Source organism: Electrophorus electricus, chromosome 11 (assembly GCF_041902795.1).
Source record: "Electrophorus electricus isolate QZ-2024a chromosome 11, ASM4190279v1, whole genome shotgun sequence".
Classification (NCBI taxonomy): domain Eukaryota; kingdom Metazoa; phylum Chordata; class Actinopteri; order Gymnotiformes; family Gymnotidae; genus Electrophorus; species Electrophorus electricus.
Window position 1 is genome coordinate 21,493,731 of NC_137507.1, and position 26,270 is coordinate 21,520,000.

General features: G+C 39.7%; 1 protein-coding gene across 7 annotated transcripts in view; it reads right to left on the bottom strand.

Annotated features, from left to right (window-relative positions):
* Positions 1–26,270, bottom strand: part of myo10 (myosin X) — a 40,052-nt gene that overhangs the window by 10,782 nt on the left and 3,000 nt on the right. For 2 of the 7 annotated variants that reach the window (XM_081722492.1, XM_081722491.1), the window contains exons 1-12: positions 9,124–10,460; positions 8,932–9,035; positions 8,316–8,445; positions 6,815–6,933; positions 6,353–6,499; positions 5,842–5,942; positions 5,199–5,265; positions 4,969–5,061; positions 4,566–4,634; positions 4,200–4,282; positions 3,869–3,977; positions 3,341–3,421 (exon numbers count right to left, since the gene is read on the bottom strand). In XM_081722492.1, the coding sequence (XP_081578618.1) occupies positions 3,341–3,421; positions 3,869–3,977; positions 4,200–4,282; positions 4,566–4,634; positions 4,969–5,061; positions 5,199–5,265; positions 5,842–5,942; positions 6,353–6,499; positions 6,815–6,933; positions 8,316–8,430 (984 nt within the window). In that variant the 5' untranslated portion in view covers positions 8,431–8,445; positions 8,932–9,035; positions 9,124–10,460. Of the gene's footprint in view, positions 1–3,340; positions 3,422–3,868; positions 3,978–4,199; positions 4,283–4,565; positions 4,635–4,968; positions 5,062–5,198; positions 5,266–5,841; positions 5,943–6,352; positions 6,500–6,814; positions 6,934–8,315; positions 8,446–8,931; positions 9,036–9,123; positions 10,462–10,530; positions 10,656–11,154; positions 11,290–13,165; positions 13,354–18,336; positions 18,496–19,051; positions 19,151–26,270 lie in introns of those variants that run through there. The other 5 variants (XM_081722494.1, XM_081722493.1, XM_035527892.2 and 2 more) reach the window with 4 other exon arrangements.

Here is a 26,270-nt window from a genome sequence, read left to right on the forward strand (position 1 = left end):
GTGATAGTTAATCATGAGGAGAAAAATCAGCCCTCTGAAATTTTCCATTCTAGCCCAAAACACAACAATATTAAAGAATGTGGTGATTCTTTATGAATGAACCCCTCCAGCCCCATTCCAATGACCGCTGACCCAATGTGGGCGTAAGGTCGGAAATGGGTCCTCTGTACCCCTAATGCTCCATCAGCTAAATGTCATCTGTTCACAGATGTGGCACAGAGATAAAAGGAGTGTGGAATGAACAAATAAGTCATGAATAGAGCTCTGTAAGAGTGAGTCAATAAGAGCTCACTCTGATTATCATATTCACTACAGAATGCATTAACATAACACATACATGCAGCAGTCTTCCTCACCCTGACACACTCTTTCACTGTGCTCACACATATGAACATACTGATACACACAACAAATGTCAATGCTACAAGAATCTCAATCTCTCAATCTCTCTCTCTCTCTCTCTCTCTCTCTCTCTCTCTCTCTCTCTCTCTCTCTCTCTCTCTCTCTCTCTCTCTCTCTCTCTCTCTCTCTCTCTCTCATCCTTTCTCTGTCTCTGTTTGTAGAGGGGGGTGGGTGTCAGAGGAGCAATAAGAGTGGGGGAGGTGGAAGTTAGTCTACAATTGAATGGCCACTAGAAACACTTAAGGCAAAAGTCAAACCTGGAGGCCAGAGAGCCCTCTGGGATATACACGGTCCTGTTTTCTAGGGTAGTCCCTCATTTACTGAGAATTAAGTCACTAAATGAACTTCAAGTCTCAGTAACTTGTAAACGTAAACTAATGTTGCTTTGAAATAAGTTACTTTTGAAACATCTTAAAACAGTTCTCATATAATCTGCATTTTAAATCAATTTTATTTTTTGTTTAAAATATTGTATAATTATTCTATAATTTTATATTACACTCCTAAACTTTAATGATAAGACTCCAAACCTTCTTCTAGGTGAGCATACAGTATCCGTGAGATAAGTCATCAGATACATATTAGTGTCATCATTAATTTTCAAAGAAGTCATCAAACTATAATAAAATGTTTGTCATAAAAGTCTGTGATGTGTCAGTCAGAATTCCTCAGTGCATTTACATTCCTAAACCACAAAACTGTTCAAACAGGATTTTCAGGCATTCAAACAATTTTTAGAGATCCCCAGCCTCCCTGAGGTAGGTCATGGTACTATAAGCCTCCACACATTTGAATAAAGGTTTTTGTTAAAAAATGAATAACATATTAATAAATAGTAAAACAGCTAATAATTATTAATAAAATAGGCACATGATTTCTGCTCCCACTAATTTGCAATTTCCCTAATTCAATTAAATGTTATCGTGTCTTATCTTACAAATACCTGATTCGCAAGAAGGGCTCAAGATGGCTCTCAAAAACATGTGCAAACCCAGAGATGTTTTTTAAAAAAAGAAAACACAAGGCAATAACTTCAGTACTACAGACACATGTGACTACTAAACTCACTTTTAAACACCAGTTCTGAATCTGTCTCTTCCCATTTCTTTCCCTCTCTGTCTTACGAACATACAGACATACACACCTGCAGCTTCTGTGAGAATAGCTCCTCTCATCTTGCGACAGTATGTCTCAGAGACTGTAAGCAAGTGTGTATCTGCTACAAGAGTCAGTTATTAACTACCTAGTGTTCTCTTTCTCTCTCTGTCACACACATGCGTACACACACACTGGCCACACAATACACCTCTGTGATCTCTTTCAGTCACTGCTGGTTGCCATGGTGCTCAGATCCATGCTGGGATAATTTGTTCAGGTTGTTGGGAGGGGGTCAGCAAGAGGATTATGGGTAAAAAGGGGGCAGTGGCCAGGCCAGCTGTTTACATTCAAAACGAGTGTGTGTGTGTGTGTGTGTGTGTCTGGATGTATGCAAGAAAAGTGATTTCATCCTCATTTTGTATTACTTTATTTATTTTACTTAATACTTAATTCTATTGTATTTATATTTTATATTTATACTGTATTTATATTTATTACATTGTATTTTGTATTTTGTTCATTAGGATTCTGTTTTCTTGGAGTATCTTTCTGGCCTACGGATTCAAATAGGCATTTGTGTATTTCACAGCTAATTATATAACCACAGCACTGTTCCATTGGAAACATACACATACACTGGAAACAATGATTGATTTTACAAAGAGGATAGAAAATGGAAAGTCTAAAAATAAAGCTGAGATGGAACAGCACTGATGTATCCCACATAGAGCTCTTGGCAATACTACCTCACATCACACATCTGTGTGTGTGTGTGTGTGTGTGTGTGAGTGATAAATGTGATGTGAGGTTGTAATAGATGAGAGCTTCCTTAAAAAACTTCTGACACCTCTAGCATTGGTTCAGACTATCAGTGTGTGTCTCACAGACACCATACGCACACACACACACACACACACACACACACACACACACACATCGAGGGGGTATATAGTGCCTACCCTCTCTCTAAGGACTCTTACATCTGCTCTGAGTTCATGATGTGTAACCTCTCCTTCTGTCACCAGTGAATTAAAAAATCTGCCTCAGTCTGAAAGCACACAATCACGCACACACACACACACACACACACACACACACACACACACACACAGTGGAAGCTGTAGCAGCTGTTATATTGAGGGTCACACACATATGTGCGTGCTTGTGTGTGTATGTGTGTAAGTGAGAGAGCTTCTGTATGACTGGCAACATGGTGTTCACGCGGTTCAGAATGGCACAAAGTATTCAGTAATAGGCATATAACTTAGCAGCACAGCAGCACTTAGCAGTTCTAAGTGCAGGAATATACAAAGATCCCACTACCTACTGACACTAAGATCAGGAAAATCAGAAATCAAATCAGATCAGGAATCCCTTTCAGCTCCAAAGACAAGGTCTGCATATGCTCATATTCAAGGGAAGGGTTTTGTGTACATGTGTGCATGTGTGTGTCTATGTGTGCATGTGCGTGTCTGTGTGTGTGTGTGTGTGTGTGTGTGTGTGTGTGTGTGTGTGTGTGTGTGTGTGTGTGTGTGTGCTATGAGCACAGTCCTGGGCATTGTAAACCGGGTGAACTCACATACCTGATCAACAATTAAAATGTACCAGCATACATTTGTACTATGTTTCTATGTTAATAAACTTGTTAATATAGTAGAAAGCAGTTACTGGTAGAGTGTTCTAACTGCAAGTGAAAAGGCAAGATATTAGACAAGGTTGAATGAATCCTCTTACTCAGTTAACACTGGGATCAATTCATTCCACTGGTTTTTCCATAAATCAAAACATAACATATAACATATTAGGCCTGATAGTGTCTTTATGAGTGACTGAAACGTACCTTGTTGTTGTTTGGTTTGATGCAGCGCACAAAGAAAGGGTTTGACATGCTAAGGGTGGACATCAAGGAGTGCAAAGAATTCTGGGTAAGGAACAATCAACAAAGAAAGATTAAATCTCACATCTGTAGTGGTAGTTTAATTACAGTTACCATAATAGACAGATCATATGCAAACTATCTATATTAGCTTCTGTGGGCTTCTGTAGCTCCTGTAGTGCTGTAGCCAGTGCTGTAGGATTAAATGGAAGTGGTTTTGTGTTTTTTATAATTTGGACAGTGGCCCTTCATCAGCTGTGCATATATATATATATATATATATATATATATATATATATATATATATATTCATTCAAAATATATTTGCTAAGACTCACTCAGTTTTCTACAGTCTCTGAGACTGCCATGTGCTTGTGTGTTAATAGATGTTTGTCCTTTTCAGATTATAAGTGGAGTTCCTCTTCTATTGTTTCTACTCTCTGTCACTTTCTAAACCCAGAATGCTACACTCCTGTCGCTGTCGAAACCAACCTTAAATTGCAAGCTGACCGTCGGCCTGCGGTGCTGTGAGATGCTCTTCATCATGTCCTGCCCACACCTACTACTCATCCTCTCGAAAAGGTCATACACAAAGTCCAACCTAGGGGAATGTGGTGGGGGTGAGACAGAGAATGGTAGTAAATAGCATCTTCCAAAATTGCCACTGGACTCAATGTCTGTTAGCACACAACAACCATGTATCAACTGAAAATCCACCTGCGCGCACGCACGCACACACACACACACACACACACACACACACACACACACACACACACACACACACACACACACACACACACACACACACACACACACAAACCTGCTCTCCATGAATAAGTTGAGAATGTCATCTCTGAAAGTGTCTCTGTTTTTCTCCAGGATCCCTCTCACATCATACACCACCTACAAAGAGAAAGCATGGTGTTTTTTGTAAGACTAAATGCACAGAATGAAAAGAAAAACATTGACATTAATGTAAAATTACTTTAACCACACTGACACAGAAAATGGGCAGAAAGAGGTAGATCTTTAGAATCTCTGCACACACACACACGGTCACCTGCACACAGACTTAAATCCATGCACATACAGACAACACACTGAAACTACACTTTTACAGGTGGAAACTCTACATCAAACATGTACATATATTTACATAAACATTTTGTGGATTGGCTTATCATACCTCTCCTGCATAATGTTTTACTCCAAAATAGTGCACAGCAACCCGAGGCTTTGTGTAGAAAGGGTTTTTCTGCAGAGACAAAGCCAAACAGAGAGATGGAGATTGGATGAGTGTAACACTGCACTGTTCCACTGCACTGTTCCACTCTGCCCTGCAGTGGCTATGGGTAGTGTTGAAGGATGAGACTTTGCTGCAGTGTGGTTCCCTGATCACATCTTTACCTCTACTACCCCCTGCTGGAATAAATAAATAAAAGCCAATACAATAAATGGAAGAACTAGACTAACTGGTTCCAACATGGTCATCCAAAATGATGACCATTCTTAGAGCTCCTCCTCTCCTATGTGTACACATGGTGTGCTTGTGTGTGTGTGTGTTTGTGTGCGTTTGTGGGGTGATTTACGGAGTGTTGGCTATGGAGTTTCTCCAGCAGTGTAGCATCAGTAGCTTTGGGGAAATGACTCTCCTCATTCACTAGAGCCAACAGGCCAAGTTTCTGAAGCAAAACACAAGCACACATACAAATGAGGGGAGATGCACGTGGCCTTTACACACACAGACAGCCCTCCTAATACAAGTCACATCTGTTAATTTGTGTATGCGTATGTACACTCCGATGTCTCTTTGTGTTACCTTCTCTATAAGATCCAGGCATTCTCCATTATCCATCCAGTCAACATCATCCCAGACTAGTCCTTCCCTATCCACACACACACATACACACACACACACACGCACACACACACACACACACACACACACACACACACACACACACACACACACACACACACACACACACACACACATCATTTCTTGTCTTGAATGAGTGTGCATTTCATTTTTAAGGTGTAATAAAAACAGGTATAAATATCTCACATCTTAGATGAGTCATCATATGTATATGTGACATTCTAAACACACTGGTCTTAAGCTTGAATTAAAGACAACCACAGAGTGCAATTCCTAGTACTGAATTAGTTTTCAGAGGGCTGATTTTCCTGGTATTTATTAAGCTTTGTCTTGGGCTAGTGTTTGGGTTAGCTTTGGGTTGAGTTTTTTAAACAACTTTTTTAAACAACTGCTTTAATGCATGGAAAATTGTTTGGCATCTGCTGATTAACATTCATTAGCATATATTTTTGGTGACATCATAAGTGGCCTGTCTAAGCATTGTATCATGACAAAGGTTCTATGGTTGGTGTCCGGTTATCCAGCCTCCTCCACAATGCCTACCTGTGCTCTCCACACACCTGCCTCCTGCCTACAGACCCACCTGTGGTACTCCAGCTGCTCCAGTGAGAAGATGTGCTTATTGAAATACTCCTGAAGCTTCTCATTGGCATAGTTAATGTTGAATTGCTCAAACCGGTTCACCTGACAAGATGGAGACACACAAGATCAGAGTTAAGCACTGTTGGAAGGAGCAGTTCCTTTGTGGGCACATCTCTATCCACACTAAGCCTGCCATGCCAGTGCAAGGAGCCTGAGACTTCAGGATTTGGTGTCTCAGTTATGGAGATGACAGAACCAGTCCAAGGAAGAACATTAAAGATTAAAGCACTTGATTACTGTCCCTGTTCCACCCTACTTGTTGGAGTGAGAAACCCACTCTCTCCGCTATGATCTGATTCCTGGCATGCAAACATACTGAGCCACTACTGTCCCAATTAATTTCATTCTGAGGTCATCTTAAGTATCACCATTATAATCATTTAGGTATGTTATATTAAACATGTTATGACTGGAGCGTTCCTGTCAAATGGAATGCTGACATTGTTTCACACCTCAAAGTTTTCAAAGCCGAAGATGTCCAGGATGCCGATAGACTTAAAGTTGTCATTGCCATGGATGCGCTTGTTGAGCTTGCCGATTATCCAGGTGAAGCACTGAGAGTAAAGGGCCATTGCCATGGAGTCACGTGAGTCTACCGCCTAACACACACACACACACACACACACACACACACACACACACACACACACACACACACACACATACATACAGACACCCCATGTCTTGTTAGCGTAGGCAGGTGGACAGTTGTGGTAGCTATAATGACAAAGCTCTTCTTTGACAGAGAGGCATGTCAAGTCTCAAAATGGCACATATGCATTATAAATTATGGCTCAGACAGCAGAGTATACCACTGCATCAAGAAAGTGGATATGTGAACAGGCCACGTGGCTATTGTGTGTCTATGTATGTGTGTGTGTGTGTGTGTGTGTGTGTGTGTATGCACACATCACCTGTTCAACAGTAAGCGGGGTGTTGATCTCTTCTCCTCGGAGAATCATTGATCTGTGAGTCAGAACTTCCGCCAACTGAGTACAGTCCAACCCCAGCAGCTCTGCAGCACTGCTAAGAGCTGCACACACAAACACATCATACATACATGCACACAGCACACACAAACACAATGAGATTATTACAGTTGTCACAGAGGCCAAACGTATGTAGACACCTGACCATCACACCCAGTATGAGCTTGTGGGTCATCCCAATTAAAAAGCATAGACATTAATATGGAGTTGGCCTCGCCTTTGTGGTTTTAACAGCCTTCACTTTTCGGTGAAGGCTGTCCACAAAACTTTGGAGTACAAAATTGTGCAGATTCAGTCAAAAGAGTATTTGTAAGGTTAGATACTGAAGTTGGACAAGAAGGCTCTGATGTTGGACAAGAATCGATGTTCCAATTTCCATCCCAAAGGTGTTTGGTGAAGTTGAGTTCAGGGCTCTGTCCAGGACACTGGAGTTTCTCTACACCAAATTTGTCAAACCATGATTTTATGAACCTTGCATTGCGCACAGCAGCACAGGGATGCTGGAAAAAGAAAGGCCTTTCCGTGAACTGTTGGAAGCATATAATTGTCTAAAATGTCTTTGTACGTACTAGCATTAACATTACCATTGACTGAAACTAAGGTTCCTAGCCCAAACCGTGACAAACAGCACCAGACCATTATCCCCCCTCCAACCAGTATTACTGTTCCAGTAGACAGCATTCAAAATAGCATATGCTAAACCCAGATTCATCTGCCAGACTGCCAGATAGTGAAGTGTGATTCATTACTCCAGAGAACATGTTTCCACTGCTCCAGAGTCCAGAATGCTTTACACCACTCCAGTTGATACTTGCCATTGTGCATGGTGAGCTTTGCCTTGTCTGCAGCTGCTTGGCCATGGAAGACCATTTCATGAAGCTCCTGACACACAGTACATGTACCAGTGTTGCTTCTAGAGGCAGTTTGCAACTCTGTAACTCTGTGATGCAAGAGAATGATTTTTACAGGCAATTTTTACCCACTACACTTTTCATTCAGAAGCCCCACTCTGTGAGTTTGCATGGGCTATGACTTTGTAGCTGAGCTGTTGTTGTTCCTAGACACTTCAATTTCACAATAATAGTACATAAAGTTGTTACCAGCGTTGTTTCAGCACAGCAGAAATGTCACAAGCTGACCTTCAGCACAGGTGGCAGCCTTTGACAGTGCCATTTTTAAAGTCACAGAGCTCTTGAGCATGATCCATTCTACTGCCAGTGTTTGTATATGGAGATTACATGGTTACATTCTTGATTTTCTATACTGTTAAGCAATGGGTATGGCAGAAACAACAGAACTCAGTATTTAGGAAGGGTGTCCATGTACAGTATCTTGGCCATATAGTGTAAACTTGATTACACTATATGCAATATAGGAGGCAGTTCGGAAACACCAGAAAAGAGAAAAAGTAAAGATGAAGATGCACCTGTCTTAGACGAGACCTGGGCTCCTCCAGCCGTGAGAAATTCTATGTTGCCCAGGTGCAGAATTCCAGCCAAAAGTCTTAAAACCTCACGGATACTCTCCTCCCCAAATTGCATCGTCTGCAGGGCATTCTAAAAACAAACAAACAAATACACACACACACACACACACACACACACGCGCACACACACACACACACACACACACACACACACACACACACACACACACACACACACACACACACACACACAATTACTGGTCAATCCAATAAAAGGATGTATTGAGTTTTGGTAAGAGTAGTATGAATGTTCCAAAAGCTTGAACTGGTTTGGAGTGTTCTGTGATCATTGTTCTCCATTAACCAAGGCCCATTAAAATGAAGCTAAAGCTTCTCCTTCTCCAGTCTACAAGACTGTTGAATTTCTCTCATTATAAGTATTGTATTTGAATTGTGTAGTAGGGGCATGACCAAATGCATCAGTTGGTGTTGTATGCATGGTCTTGTGTGCTGTGCAGAAAACAATATATCATCTGTGGCCCTTTTATAATCGTGCAGTGTTATTTGGATTATTTGTTATTTGTATAACTCTGTGTTATGCATTTGTGTGTCTTACTAGCACTTCTTGAAAGGTTTGTGTGTCATTGATGGTGTGGTCCCTCACACAGCCAGACTGGCTCAAGTAATGAAAATGTTCAGCTGGCAGGAGAGAGAAGGCCTCTGGGGAAAAATATTTGTTTAGGAACAGAAAAAACAAAAAGGTCAAAAAAGCCCCTCCTGTAGACATTTTGGTTTAGTCCATGCTCACCCCTCTGTTCCAAACTGGTTCCTTCTAGCAAAGCATAGAAGATGTGGTAGTTCCGCTCTCCTGGATTCTGACGCACAACACGATTCTAACAGAGTAAGAGAAAGGAAAAATGATAAGAAACAAACAAACATACACAAACATACACAAATCAAAATAAACCAAGTAATTCTCATTCACCTTCTCCAATAGGTCTTTAAGGAGAAAAATGGTCAAGGAAAATAACACACAGAAAAAAGAAATGTGTTGTATTCTAAATATGGTTCTAAATAAAGGGAATTTGCTCTTCCCACTTCTACTGACTAATCAGCAGTACCTACACCCTAAGCGTAACACAACTCTAGATTGCAGTAACCAAGAGGAAATCTTATTGCTCTGAGGGTTTTTCAATAAAGGCTGAAATCTAAAAAACTATTTAAAAATCCAAATGTCTGCCCAGTATAAAAATGATAAAAAAAAATTAAAATTATTTTGTAGGCATTTGGCTCACACGAAGAATTAAATAAATGCCCATATGAGGAAGGGCAGAGCAGGTTTATTAATATAACACTTTTCATATACAGTAACAAGTCAAAGGGATGCACATAAAGAGAGTTAAATAACAGGCCTTAGGAAGATTTTTGCAAAAAAAAAACCCAAAACAAAACAAAAAAACCCATCAATCAATAAAACTGATCTAATTGGAGAAGGTGATTTAAATAAAACAAATTTCAAATAGGTGTCAAAATGAAATATCTAAATAAACTAGGAACTAACAGAATTATAAAAATTAAAGTGCTAAAAGAGATCATGTTAAGCATGTAAAGTGTTAAGATAAAAGATGAAATTAAACACAGAATAAATTAAGAATTAAAAGAAATAAAAGTGTGCTGTAGTGCTGAAACATTCAAAGTTATAAGTGCAGTGTTAAGAGCTAAAAGAACATTAAACTAAGCCTAGTCAAATAGGAATGTTTTTAGTTTAAATTTGTCAAGTATTTTAGTGTTGCTAATTCTAGGATTCTCAACTGCTTCCATTTAAAAACAGCATAGTAGCTAAACACTGCCTCTCCATGATCAGTCTTTACTTTGGGCAGGACTAACTGATGGGCTGATCTGAGAGTGATCTGAGAGTTCTGTTCGTCTGAAATCACTTCAGTACTTCAGATATTCTGGTCTTCACCATTAAGAGATTCATAGACCAGTAATAATACTTGAAAGTCAATGCTATAACATATGGGTAGCCAGGATTTAATAATGGTGTGAGGTGTTCCCTTCTTTTGCTCCTTGTGAGAACTAGCAGCTGAATTTTGAATCAACTGAAGTTTTTTTTTCTGTCACACACACACACACGCATACAGAGGCAATCAGTGGCAAAGGGAAATAGAGGTTGATATTTCATCAGGGCCTGTTCCAGAGCAATACAGGATACAGTCGACGATCTTTCCTCCCTGTATGTTCCCCCGGTGGCTGAAGTGAAGTTGGATGAACTTCCCAAAGCGGCTGGAGTTATTATTATACACTGTCTTAGCATTGCCAAACGCCTCCATTATAGGACTGAAAGAGAACAAGAGAAAGAGAAAGAGGACAGGAGAAAGACGGATAGACACAGGAAAAGATATTAGACAGGGGAAGAGATAATACAGGAGAGACTTTAAAAGATTGTCCATAATTATGTTGTTCATTCATGTTATAGTGTGCATGCATGCGTGTGTTTTTATGTTCACGTCTGAAGGTGTGGTCTGAAATGTGGATGAAGATTATGGTTTGCAGTGAGGCTGTGCATTGTTTGTGGGAGAACTGGGAGATCCATGCTTGTATGTGTTTGTGTGTATTTGAGGGAATACACAAAGGGAAGACAAAAAATGTATGTATGTATGTTGAAGGGGGACTGATATGTACACATATTAACTGATACATGCCCTGATACAATATGAGGGGCATGTGTATTTTTTTTAAACATGAGGTGTATGTGTATGTGAGTGTGTGATTGTATGTGTGTGTGTGTGTGTGTGTGTGTGTGTGTGTGTGTGTGTGTATGTGTGTGTGTGTGTACCTGCTCTCTAAGAGTGCCTCCTCCACTTGTGATGATGCTTCTCTGACAGAAAGTTCTAGACTCTGCTGACTCATCATTGACAAAAAGCGCAGAATCACCTTAGTGCTTTCTGTCTTACCTGCGCCACTCTCCCCACTGACACACACACACACACACACACACACACACACACACACACACACACACACACACACACACACACACAAAAAAAAAAAAGGTCAGATGATGTTCCCTTATAGAGTTCCTCATTCTGAGACTGATGTGTGTGCCTGAAGCCATAACAAACCTTGACCTGGACAATCACACATGCAAATATTTTAGTCAGCCACCAGGGGGAGGGCTATTCTTGTAGGAACAGAAGCCAGAAAGTTTATCTGAGAGCATGTGTGAGACACACTGAAATACACTTACAGACATACAGTACTAGTCAAATGTTTGGACAAACCTGACTGAATGTATGGTTTTAGTAGTAATAAAGGTATTTTAATCTAAGGCATTATGCTTAAGTTTGTTTCTAAGACAAATATAATTTGGGAAAGGTGTGAGCCCATATACGAATTCATTTTCAAAACACACACAGAGAGACATAATTTTAGATGCACCCTCAGCAAATAGTTTTCTATTCAGAACTTTGTTTCATTTAGTTCATGCTTTGCATGCGTCAGAATGTATTCAAGACATCATAGCATAGACATAGACATAGAAAAGCATCATAGGTGGTTATGAGAACACCAAGAGTGTGCAAAGCTGATAGTTACTCTGAATAATCTAAAATCTGAGACAGTCAATATTTGTTTATCACAGCATAATCACATATGTGTTATTTCATTGGTTTGATACGTTCCCTGTTTTTTTTTAAATTACAAAATAATTAAAGTAGGTGTGTAGGTGTGTCCAAACATTTTGACTGATACTGTACATACACCACAGATTAATCTTTGACCTTGGCATTCTTGTTCAATTAGCATTGTTAGGGAGTTGTGAGTCTAACCTTTGATGTTATTTAAGGGTAAGCGGTCAAAGGTTCATGCTAAAATAGAGAAAAACCCAAAACCCAAGTATTCTTAGTTTATCACAGGATTTACTTAGATCTCCAGACATGTATGTGCTAGTGTCAATCTGGGAGTGTGTGGGACTGTGTGTTTGGGAGTTTGTTATGTCTCTGCTCCAAGGAGGTTCAATAATAGTCATATTTACATCAAACCACTAGACCAGGGCCTGTAGATTCAAAATATCACTGCACACTACAGGGACTACATTTATCAGGGCCTAAAAATGATACCACACAACACCATCAGTCAGGACTGCACCAGGGTGTGTAGTATCAAAATACACTGTGTTTTGAAAAGTGCCTATGTGCTCATATGAAATTTGTATGATTTTTCACATAGAGCAGAATACAGTGTTGGAATGTTGGAAGGTCTGATAAATGAGGCAGCTGGTGCACAATGAAAGAGCCCTCCAGATCAGACAGGTCTGACAGGACTAAAGAGCTGCTTATGCTTCAGTGCAAAGGACCACACAGACCCTCTGACAAGGACCCTCAGCCTAACAGGGAAGTTTCACCCACAAAGTGAACCATTTGAACCCTACTGCAACACACACACACACACACACATACACACACACACACACACACACACACAATAGGTTAAGAGGCAGGCAGTAAAAGCCGCTGGGTAATGAGAAGCCTTATACATGAAACAGCATGGAGTTAAACACACTGTCCACCCCTGGCAGTATAAAGGCACACTCACACACAGCATACACACTACATGGATACATGCATCAAACAAACACACAAACCCACCCTCAGTCACACACACACACCCAGCCACCCACAACTACTGGCATGCACTCACACACTTTCATGCCTTCTTTCCCAGACACAAACCTCACACATACAACTTCTGTATGAGGCGTGTGTCTGTACATGGATACTCTGTATGAAGCAAATGAGTTTGTGTACACAAGCTCTCTATGTAGTGTGCATGGGAGGGTTGTGCCATACCTGATCAGCACACACTGATTGTTGCTGCGTTTCCACAGTGACCGGTAGCACTCGTTGGCGATGGCATAGATGTGAGGGGGGATTTCTCCCAGGTGATGACGACTGTAGCGTTCAACAGCCGAAACATTGTACAGCTCCTGCAGCTGCCGGTATGGGTTTACTGCTGCTAATATCGAACCAATATATGTCTATCATGGGAAGGTAGATATAAAAACATGGATTCATTAAAATGTGTATAAATGTACAGAATATATGTATGTATATTTTGACACTGAGTGCTGTTTGTTTGTGTCTAGTACTAGGTCTAGTATTAAAGCATCTACTACTGACCATCTATTATGGAAATACATTTGAATGACTGTTGTGATAACATGATTTAAATAGCAAATTGGGTATTTAAATGAGTTAGAAGGCCACACTGAGACTGCAGTGCTATAGAGTGGGCACGCCCAAGGGAGACACAACAGTGGAATCAAAGCATAATATTACACTACCTTCATGGGGTGTTTATGCATACTGAACAGCTAAAACATTAAAAAGGTTACCTTTTACACTTAACCTTACTAGCAATTAGAAGAACCAATATGCTTGCAAATGTCCAACAATCAACCAACCAACCAAAATAAAAACCCATTTGGCAAAGCAGGTGATGATGTCAGCCTTCCTGGACAAATAACTAAAAATCACAAAATAGCTAAAATCATAGGCTTTAAGAAATGAATCTACATAGTTAAATCCTGAACAAACAATGTGAACACATTTACTGAGACAGCAAAACTTCAGCACCTTAAAGATTTAGAGGCCAGGTCAGCTCAGCCAGCCAGAGAGCCCCTGCTGTGTTTTAAAGGGCACGCTGCCAGAGAATCAGGGTAAAATATAGCATGGGTGGGATTCAAACCACTAGACGTGATCCAGTGGGCGAACAGGCAAAGCTTGTGCAGCAATGTTCTTATGTGTCCCAAGGAAGTGAATGCAGGATAGTAAAGTGTTACCAGGATAATATGAACCATCTAATATCATCTAATTTTTAAGGTATCTAACTTCCTTAATATATAAGTATGTACGAGCAGTTGTCACCATGGTAATGGAAGACAGCTGCAATTTATAGTAACTTCTATTAATAATGAACACACACATGTACACACACAGATCCCACACATAGTACAGATCCCTTGTGCAGTATAGTGTGTATGCAACAGACAGACTAATTGCAAAGTGTGTGTGGTGTGTGAACCGTAAACTGTAATATGAGAAGCTACAGCTCTAAACTAAGCTAAAGCAGAACTATTTCCTGCTTTTCACACACAAATGCACACACTCACACACACACACACACACACACACACACACACACACACACACACACACACACACACACACACACTTCAGAGAAAGTAAGATTGGCCAAATTAGAGAAATAAACGTCCAATCCCAGCCCCCAGAAGTGTGTCTGTGTGTGTGTGTGTGTGTGTGTGTGTGTGTGTGTGTGTGTGTGTGTGTGTCTGTGTGTGTGTGCTATGTAAGCGTTTGATGTGGGTAGGTGAGCAGGCAGCTCGCCTACCATTCTCTGTTCCGACAAAAAAAGGCCACAGCTGTTTACAATCAGGGAGGAGAGAGAGAAGGGGGTGTGTGAGACAGAGAGAGAGAAGCAGTTTGAGAGAGAGAGAGAGAGAGAGAGAGAGAGAGAGGGGGGGGGGAGACTTCTTTGTGTTTTAAATTCTATGGAATTTGATCTTAGTGAGAGAAACATTCAAGACATTTCTGTAGGAGACACAGTTGATTTTAAAATGCACATGCACACACACACACACACAAACATACACATCTTGGAAAAGGGTAAAAGGGGCATTGGGTGTCAAACAAATCCTTTACTTGGATTAGATTTAGCTGTTTCTTGTTTTCTCTTGTTACTACAGTGGCCAGTGCTCATCCAATGTCTGTCCATTTGTTATTGAAAATCTTCCACTGTGCAAAATCAGATCAGATGCTAAGAGAAGACAGCAGACACCATGGACTGGCCAGAACTGTGTTTGATCATAAACACCAAGCCCTATAAATGTTGGATACACACTTCTCAAGCCTTAAACAGAAACTCGTAGGCAGGACTCATACATGCATGAGCGCACACACGTACTACATTTTTAACAAGAGTACACACTCCTCATCTTGCCTAGAAAGCAAACCTTTGTCTGTGTAAGTGTGCATGCATGCTCGCACACACACACACACACACACACACACACACACACACACAATGAACACAAAGAGTCTGTTGTCTTGTGTGTTTGTGCAAATGCCATCTCTTTTCAGGATGAATCATTCCCATATGCAACCAATTATCCAATCAGTTTAATTTGCCTATCAGTTTGTCAAGCTGTCCTGTCAGCGGCTAGACACTGAGACAGTGCGTATCTCACAAGCAAAGGTTTAAATGCAAGGGAAATGCAGAAAGGGGTCTAAAAAACAAAATAAAAACCAAAAGCCTTCTTCCACTTTTAATATATACCTACTACTCAGATTGTATGTACAATGATCCCCATTTTACCCTAAAAGAGCCATTAACTTCATTATTTTAAGTCATATCAGCTACTGCTAGCTGATTTTACCCAGCTGACTTTTAGCTCCATTTCATTTGAACTTGCTTTCTATGTAGAACGTTTGTTTGTGTACTAGACTTTTTACAAAATGACTATCAGACAGAGAAAAGAGTAATTAAGAGAGAGAAGAGCCATCACTATGTTATTTGTGAGAAAGTAATGGCAGGGAGATGTATTCTGTTGTGTGTCACTACAAAGAATAGGATTCACGCATTTTCCTTACATAACCACAACCTGCCTAGACATGAGCAGAAAAATCCTGCTTAGGCCATGCCTCAGTCATGAGTCCAGGTAGTCATCTTTTGATACTGATGTATCAGTATCATCACACCTTACTAACATCTCCTGAATTAAGCGCTATGCCCTGGTGTAAATCCACACTGTGCCGAAAGGTTTCCATGCTAATCATTAACTGCTAAAGGTCAGTACATCATTAGTCCAGTACCATAGTGATGAGGTCACAGTGAACCAATCCAAGCACCACACGCACACACACACACACACACACACACACACACACACACACACACACACACACACACACACACACACACACACACACACACAGACAGAGTTTACACAAGACAATCCTACTCCTGTGTAGTTCTGCAAGAGGATTTAGCAAGTTAGTATGTCATCCCACCGCTAAAACTTTACTGGCCTGCTCTTTCCAAACCTTAACTCAGTACATGCCAAGACCTTATGCTGCACACACACATGCACACACACACACACACACACACACACACACATGCACGCACGCACACACATACACATGTGCCTTTTTTACCTGCTGGCCTGAACAGAAAAACCACAGCTAAAGGAGCCAGACTCAAGAAAAACACATTTCCTTTAGTTCTCTCTCTCTTCTCTGCTTCTTTTTACCATTTTCCCTCTTTGTGATCTATTACTCTTGGCAGAGTAACAATGATCCAATGGACAGGGAGAAACACATTGTTAAAAAAAAAAGTAGAGATCTGTATGCAGACACACACACACAGACACACAGACACACACACACACACACAGACAGAGCAATCAATCCATCCCTCCATTTGCACTACAAACTTGTAACTATGGCATCACTAGTTTACAAACAGATGTGTTAAATGCTCAGAATTAACAAAAACGTAAAACAGGAACTGAAAGGTTTTAATGATTAATTTTCCATTGCCACTGCTGCTCTTGGTTGCTAATTAGGGGTTTAGACTGTAGCTGTGCCATGTAGTTATATTATTGTTATGTATTTGTTTTGTGAAAAGATCTATTGCTAAACAGTCTACAAATAAAACTGAAGTTTAAATGATTAAATTTAACTAGAATCCTTACCGTTTACAGAAGACCCTGCACAAAGCTTGAATGGCAATATTAACTAAGCAGCCTTGCATTTCAAGGACTCTTAATTTGATAGACATTCTCTGTTGAAGAACATGAGGTCTGAGGCAATTGTTTATGTATTTAATTTTAGAATTGTGAAGTGCACATGGTACAACTGTTGCAATGTACAATCCCTGCATAGCTAAAATATGCTACATCATATTTTAGTCTTTGCAGTCACATTTCCATGACAAAATAAGGAGAGCTATTTCAGTCATTCATGCTGTATTGTGGCCCTAATGTAATTACAGTCTATTATTGTTTGTGGACTGTGGCTAGGCTTTGCCTATTGTGAACTAGCTCTTTAAGTTCAGTTCAGTTCAGTTTACCATTCACTACAATTAATTGCAACGTTGGTCGGCTTGCTGTTTCTTAGCAACTATGGTAAGCACAATGAGTCAGGCTAACTTCACTTGATGCCATGAAATAAATTACAGAAATAAAATGGGTTTAGGTTCTGTATTCTCTATGCTCAAATAATTTCCACTTCAAGATTTCTGTAATATCTCTAGAGGAGTTTTCTTTAATAGCTCTAGAGGAGTCTGTTGTTGTTACATATGAAATGTGAAAGTAAAAAATGTGATTATTTTACTTTGTAACAGTCCCTAAATAAAAACAATCAAATGTGTACCCAACTAAAAACATGTCTACTGGATTTGTAAACATGATTACTCTGAATAGTTCAGTATATAGATATTTTGGTCCCACAATGCACTGTGATCATCCTGATTGCTTCATGCACCTTGGCCGGGCTGATCAATGAGCACACCTACTCTTCCATGCAGCTTGAATCAGTCAGTTCACTGTTGCCAAGTGCTGCTTAGAAATGGGCTTAGAGGCTGGTGCTGAGCATATAGTGACACAAATACAGCAGAGCTGTGTGTCCCAGTCTTGCTACTGCAGTTCTGCCAGGTCCACAGTTTAGTGTTTTCCGTCTAACACACCCATGTTAAACTTATGAAGGGTGTGCTAGGTGCAAAGAAAACACTGTAAAAACACTACACAATGGCCAGTATTAGGAAACACTACATTTGTGGATTGCTCACTGACATTTTTTATTTCTGTTTTGAGAAAAGTGTGTGCGTTCATGTGTGTACTTGCAGGTGTCTGCATTTTTTATTTGTATATGCTCATGTGCATTATGCACTAAGTTGTGTGTGGCCAGCAGGGGTGTGCATAATGTGGATATGTACTCACATATATAGAGTTCTTTGTGTATCTCAAGTGCAGGTTGTGTAGAATGGCCCCCTCATGCAGGTCCTGCAGTGATGCCATGTCCTCTACCCCATACACACTGCTCCTCTGCATCTCATACACTCTTTGTCTGCTCAAGGCATTTTGCTTATAGGTGTATACCTGTAAACACACACACACTTGATTTAGTTAGAGAAAGAGAACAAGTATAGGACATTTCAGTAGTTTTCATTTCTTGTTTGTGTGTGTTTTAGAGTGAGGGAAACAGGGAATGTTACAAACCAACCCAATGGTTATGGTTTGACCAGTCATGGATAACAGACTATGGATAGATAGATTTTTAAGTAACATTTGTTTTTAATCCCACAATATTTTATTTTCATCAGTCCTTTACCTGTTTTTTCTATTTGTTCATAACTGGCTTAACAGCAGAGTGAGTCTCATTTGAACCAGTCAGCTTAAGGCTTTGAATCTCTTTCAATAAGGCTTTAAATCTTAAATCCCTTATCATCCCAGAGCACTTGGTACAGTGTGACATCCTGAATGGTAATGACTGACCTGTTAGCTACCAAATATACACAGAGGGCAGTGTGTAAACTGAGACGATCCCACCTGTTTGATGACCCTCCCTGAAGTGTATAGTGCAGATGTTATGCAACTGTCAGATCTCTATTACACACACACACACACACATACACACAAACACACACACTTTTACCTGTCCATAGTCTGTGCGGAACACCACCACTCCACCAGAACAGGAGTCCACTGTGCTGGGCCAATACTGGTCCTCTTCCCATAGCCACACCCGAGAGCCCTGCACATATGCAAAGCAGCATATCACTCAGAATGTCTTAAAGTATAACATTAACATCAGCACTACCTACAAAACGTCAAGTCATTTAGTCCAAACTGGTAATTTAATAGTAATGAACAAACACTTATAACTACTGATCATCTGAGATTATCTAAGATTCATGAAGGACATAAACTCTATCACAGGCATATGAATGATAACATCTGATTAGCTAGTGGACTTTTACACTTCAAAAATTTTGTTCTGGGTATTATCCAATCCACCATACACTCATACAGTCATGCATACAGGGTGAGACTGAGAAAGGTTACTGCTAGGAACAGCAGCACATCTCCCTGAAATGCCTCTCCACATCATGAACACACACACACACACACACACACAAACACACAAACAATTCTGCTACAAAACTACATGCCTAGACAAACACACATACACACATTCCCCTCTACAAACACACACGCACACACACACACACACACACACACACACACACACACACACACACACGCACACACACTCTCTCTCTCTCTCTCAATTCTCTACATCCCTAGACAAACACACATACACACATTCCCCTCTACAAACACACACGCACACACACACACACACACACACACACACACACACGCACACACTCTCTCTCTCTCTCTCTCTCTCTCTCAATTCTCTACATCCCTAGACAAACACACATGCACACATTCCCCTCTACAAACACACACGCGCACACACACACACACGCACACACTCTCTCTCTCTCTCTCTCTCTCAATTCTCTACATCCCTAGACAAACACACATACACACATTCCCCTCTACAAACACACACGCACACACACACACACACACACACACACACACACACACACACACACACACACACACACTCATTAATGTACCTGCTGATGGGATAAACATATGGTGATTCAGACACACATGATTTGTTCTGAGGCCCACTGCAGAAGACTGCATAATGAACTTTAACCCCATTTCCCGCCTCATACATGCCAGCTTCCAGCAAACACACTCATGTGTGCACTATTTGCACACATACACACAAAAATCATACCATGGCATGTTTATAAATTTCAAACAAGAAAAAAATAGCTGAGTGTTATGAAATTAAAAATGTGCAATTTTATTCAATCTTTGCATCATTTTTTGTTATACTTAAAAAAAATTCAATAAATAAAAACACAAACATGAACAGTAAGCCACAAACTGGAGTACTGCTAATAAGTCAATTACAATTTTTAAAAAGATTTTCAGTGTAACATCCCTGCATGAATACAGGTTAGGATATATAGATGCATAAATACAGGAGGATAGATACATAAAAACAAGAAGGATATATAGAAAGATAATGGTTTCCTCTCTAGAGCCCTGAAAGTGATCTGAAATGGCAAACAGAACTTTCAAAATGCTACTATTTCAGAGAGTGACTCTGCCTTCAAATTTTTGGATTTCACATGCAGAGACACAGACAACCTACTATGTTCTATGTCCTGCAGCTACACACACACACACACACACACACACACACACATAGCTGCATTGACTGGTTTGCCTACTACACGACAGCTGTGCAGCTGGTCATCCACACTTTCTTCACAACAGAGGCTGCCATTGTATATGTATGTGTGTGTGTGTGTGTGTGTGTGTGTGTGTGTGTGCTTCTATGTGTCTGTGTGTGTATGTTGGTGTGTGTGTGTGTTTAAAAATCTTCAGACAAAGCAGAATGTGTCATGAATCGTGAGATTATGATTATTTATAAAATAACATTTAAAATAAAATTCAGACGTACACAAGATTTACATATTTCATTACGTTTTTAAGTCCTTTCCCTCCCATTCAGTCTCAGCGGGCCAGCTGACCCAGCCCAATCTGTCAAAATTTCTGATAATTGAGAGATATGTCTATTTCTAGTAAACAACTTACTGAAATTGTTATGAAATTTAAAATGCTACATTGACATAGAAACATTTGTTCTTTTGTTTGCTGGTCAAGTATTGTATTTTCACCATAAATAAAAAAAAACTTTGCCAGATTAGGTGGTTAGACTCAAATTCATGAAAAACTAATCCAAAATAAAAATAATTTTAAAAATCCGGCATTTCTGCTTTTATCAACTATCATCACTGATCAGCACTGACTACAAGCAAATAACATTAGCATGACTTACTCATTTGGAATCACTCGTTTGCCTCCTATGTAGATGTACGGATCAAAGATTTACAAGGGTAGTAGGCTACCTTAGTTTTGCAGCGTGAGAAAAAAAAAGATTCTCCTTCATTCGACAATTTTGGGGGTACTCTCATCATTTTATATGTACCCCACATTTTCTACATTTACAAAAAGCTATCAAAAGGTACCTCCTGTGAGTCGGGTTGGTAGGGTCGGCAGCCATCAATAAAGTATGAGGCATATCTTTCATAGCTCATTTCTCATAAACTGCTACTGAAACTCAAACAATTGTTTCATGTATATCTCAAGTAACTATTGTAGTAATCTAGATATTATTAGCAAAGGGCTAGGAAAAATTGAGAATCACTGTGTTGAAAAAAAAAAAAGCGCTTACATTAAACAGGGTAATCTTTCCTCTGAACTGTAACCCACTTGATTGCACCATCAGCTAATTACCAGGTCATTTATGATGATTGATTTAGGTAAACATAGTTGTAAGAGGGTAAATGCTAAACTCAGCAGTGCTGTGTCCCTGCATGCCAAGAGCTTCATACTTCTTCTGTTGGTTCAGGAAATGCAGTGGTTAGTCTAGAGATGTTAAGCTGCTTGTGATCACACATGTACGCACACCATTGATGGAAAGCAGAAACCAACTACAACACATTTCACATTCACATTTTACATTGTTCACATTTCCCTCTCTTTCTTAAGTGCTCTCTCTTTACGTGCTTGAGTTTCATTCGTTGGTGCACTTTGCTCAGACAGAGCTGTTCATGGTTGGGATTTAGTACCAGCCAATCAGAAGTCACCTAAAACAGGAAGTTTTCATTTGAGCCAGATAAACTTGTACTTCAGAAGCACAAATAAAGGTAACCACAGTCAAGGACCTCTGTGTGTGTCTGCATGTATGGTTTTTCCTGCAAAAAATTGTTCCAACAAACCAAATCCTGCCTATAATGTTATTTCATGCACACGCGTTTACACAGTTGATAAATACCTCTGTTTCTCTGGAATCTTTACTGCAATATTTTGACTCCATTTACATCTTTTACTATAGCACACTGCAGTTACTGTTCCAGCTGATTATATTAGCTTCAATGTTTATAAATATCTAACCCCCAGCAATAAGAGATATGTCCAAAATACGAATGAAAATGTATGTATTTATGAATGTTTTCAAAGGACATACAATGTGACTAGTTTAAAGTAATAGCAAGAACTGATGGAAAACAAATGCAAATCCATGGAATGGGTCTATTGAGAATTACAAATGCACTTCTTGTGAATATGACCTGCCACAGTGCTCACTCACACACAAACTATCAGTAAGTGTCCTGTAAATGTATCTGCCATTTTGAATGTTTTAGTGTACGTACAGATTGCTTGTGTATGTATGTGTGTATAGGTGGTATGTAATCCTCTATTAGTGCAGACACATAACAGATGAAATCATGCTTCAGTTGTTGACAAAATAACCTTTTATATATCACAAAATAAAAAGTCCAAAAGAACCAGTAATCTACAGTAATAAAACACAGAAAAGACGACAATAGAACACAAAAGACACAATCAAATCATGATGAAGAGATAGAAAACAATGCAGAAATGTAGGAAATAACAGCTAAAGTGATCTCTCTCTGTCTCTGTCTCTGTCTTTGTGTGTGTGTGTGTGTGTGTGTGTGTGTGTGTGTGTGTGTGTGTCTGTGTTCAGGAAAAGCTTGTGTACAGTTAAACAGTTTTACTTTTTCATGCTATCTTGTAAACAAATATTTGTTGAACCAGTTTTTCTTTCACTTCGTCTCACACCCGCACACTCACTGCTTCACTACGGTTGTGCAACCCCCATCCCACAGTTGTACAGTCCTGCAACCCCCATCCCCCCAGCACTAGTGCTCTTCCTGCTCTAACACACCTGATCCATCTAATCTAGTTATCAGACCCTTCACAGACTGAGTCTGACAATCCAGGGCTTTGCCCCTGCTTTGGGTGCACTGACCTACCACAAACAGTAGATGTGTTCTAAAAAGTCGACACGATTATATTTAAAAATGTCAAGTACAGAGAACTAAGTTCTGTACATTCCAATAAAACAATGATACACAAATAGAATAATGACAACAATAATTTAATAAGCTTAAAAAATGAGAGGTGATGAAGCCACCTAATAATCATAATCTATAGAACAATAACTAATTCTTATTGACAGTCATAATTACATTATCGCTCCATATTAGTTATTATTTTTATCTGACTGATGTGCCCATATTTGTGCTTCTTTTATTTTGGGGTGCATTTTCAGTTTTTGTGCTTAAATATGTGGATGCTGAAGGAAGTCACATCTTTCAACAGGTATAAAAGAGAATCAACAGGAAGAATCAGGAGACAGAAATCTTCAGCTCTACAGATTCAACAACAAAAAAATAACACGTAGATCCTCAACTCCAACAAAAACATCAACAAAGGCTTCCTGCATGCTGAGAAAAGTACTTTTCATAATGCAGAAAAAAAGATTCTAATGACTCTTTAAAAAAATGTTGCTTTTGATGTTCAAAAAGGAACCCATATACATATGTGTGTGTGTGTGTGTGTGTGTGTGTGTGTGTGTGTGTGTGTGTGTGTGTGTGTGTGTGTGTGTGTGTGTGTGAACTATGTAGACTGAGGTATTGTGTTTCTGGCCTGTTAAAATAATATTCGGGTAAAAACCCAGCCAACTTGGAGAAGTTTTAGGGATGAACCAAACCAGAGCTGCTCTGTAATCTCCCCACTGCTTACTGAGCATGTCTGGAGCCACACACACACACACACACACACACACACACACACACACACACACACACACACACATACACAGATAGACACAAACAGGAACAAATACAAACACAAACATGGACATGCAAAAAGGCACACATGAACACCCAGATGTTGAGTTTGTTATTAACAAATTAATAAACTCTTCACATTATTTGCTTAATTGTTAAAAAACCCTACAGAAACTTTCTCTCTGCCTCCCCCCATCCTTTCTCTTCTCTGCCTTGTTTTTAGGCAGGAAGAGAAGGATCAGATATCATTAAAGTCAACAGGAAAACAGGATATTAATGGGGAAAGATTCCTGCATGCTTTTAAACCCAATACCCACAATTCATCACTCTCTCATACTCATTGACCTTTCTCTTTACCATGTATGTCTGCACAGGAAAAAATGTATGTGTATAAGAGTGTATGAACAATAGTCTGTATTAATATCAGTCTGTTGTACAACAAAGAGGTAGTCATTTCATTATATATAAAATATCTCATTCAGTCTTGGAGTTAAGTCTGTGAAATTGGACAGACTGCTTTTCTACACTACCGGACCATTTGAAAATGCACACAAGATAGCCAGACCTAACCACATGGCACATTGATCATTTACAAAGTTAATTTACTAAGACACAGACAGACTCTGCAATGCCAGTAAAACTAATTCAACCAGCCTGGAGATGACATTTCTACAAAGTATTCTAGATGTAAACCACCATACATTAACCTACCCTCCTCTACTACAGAATTCACACATCTACAGCTAGATGTAGGACCTTTGAGGAAAAAGGATAATGCCTATATTCTTCCCAAAAAGCAGCACCGCACCTTTCACTTTCATCTCTCACACACAAGAATCACATACACATATGCACACACTCATTAGTCCATGGCTAACTGACCTACTTTTTTGTGTTTGGAAGAAAAAGAAGGAAATGTGTGTTTGTGTGTGCATGTGTGTGTGTGGCTTGTGATCTGGCAGCTGGGATACGGTCCATTGTTGAAAGATGTGTTTCACCAAGCTGTGGTAGCCTTGCACGTGTATGTTTGTGTGTGTGTGTGTGTGTGTGTGTGTGTGTGTGTGTGTGTGTGTAGCCCTACTGAAAGTACCAAAGCAATGTACTGCTCTTTTTGTGACTTTTTAATGCTCTTGATTTTTATTTAAATATGGGCTAACTCTACACTGACACATACTCATAATTTGAATAAGGGTTAGGGTTAGGGTTATGGTTAACCCAGAAACACATTAACTCTACACGTAAACATGTGATCACTCTCTCTCTTTCAAGGATAAAAGGCAGAGGCTTAGTATTTACATTTCCACCCTCCTTGCGTGTCTAAAAGAAAGAAAGAAAGAGATGGAGAGGAAAACATTTTAAGATTAAAAAAGAAATACATTTCTGGATTCTAAAATAACTGTCCACAAAGAATGAGTGGCTCTATCTCAATGCTTCCAAGGTTGTTGGAGAAGCCTAGGCTTCTGGAGGGTGTGCGGCTCAGCAGAAGCAACAGGTATGCATAAAAATAAAGTAACTTAAAAACAATGTACACAGTAACAATTGAGAAGAGATCACAGGTATAATATCAAATAGACCAGATTTGAATGTGAGATCAGTATAGTGATGATTGATTCCTTGACAATTGTGTGTAGATACACTCATGAACAAACTCTCTGTTTTCTGTCTCTTAGTCTGTTCATTTCTCTCTCTCTCTCTCTCTCTCTCTCTCTCTCTCTCTCTCTCTATCTATCTATCTATCTATCGCTCTCTCCATAAATGATGACTGGACAGTCTCATTTCACTCTGAGCTTTCACTCTTAAGGTGTGTCTGTGTGTGTGTGTATGTGTGTGTGTGTGTGTGTGTGTGTGTGTGTGTGTGTGAGATCTTCCGTTTTGGCAAAACGACAGTTTCATAGCCTCATAGCCTATTACAACTAAAATATCAGAAACGGGAGAGGATATGAGGTTGGGTTTTAGCTGTAATTACTATATGTGGATGTGTGTGCATGTATGCATGCACATTGCACATGAGGGTTTCTGTTTCTTGGCCATGTATGGGGTATATCATGTGTGACAGAAGTTAACCCCCCCCATCCACTCTCTCTCTCTCTCTGTCTCTCTCTCTCTCTCTCTCTCTCT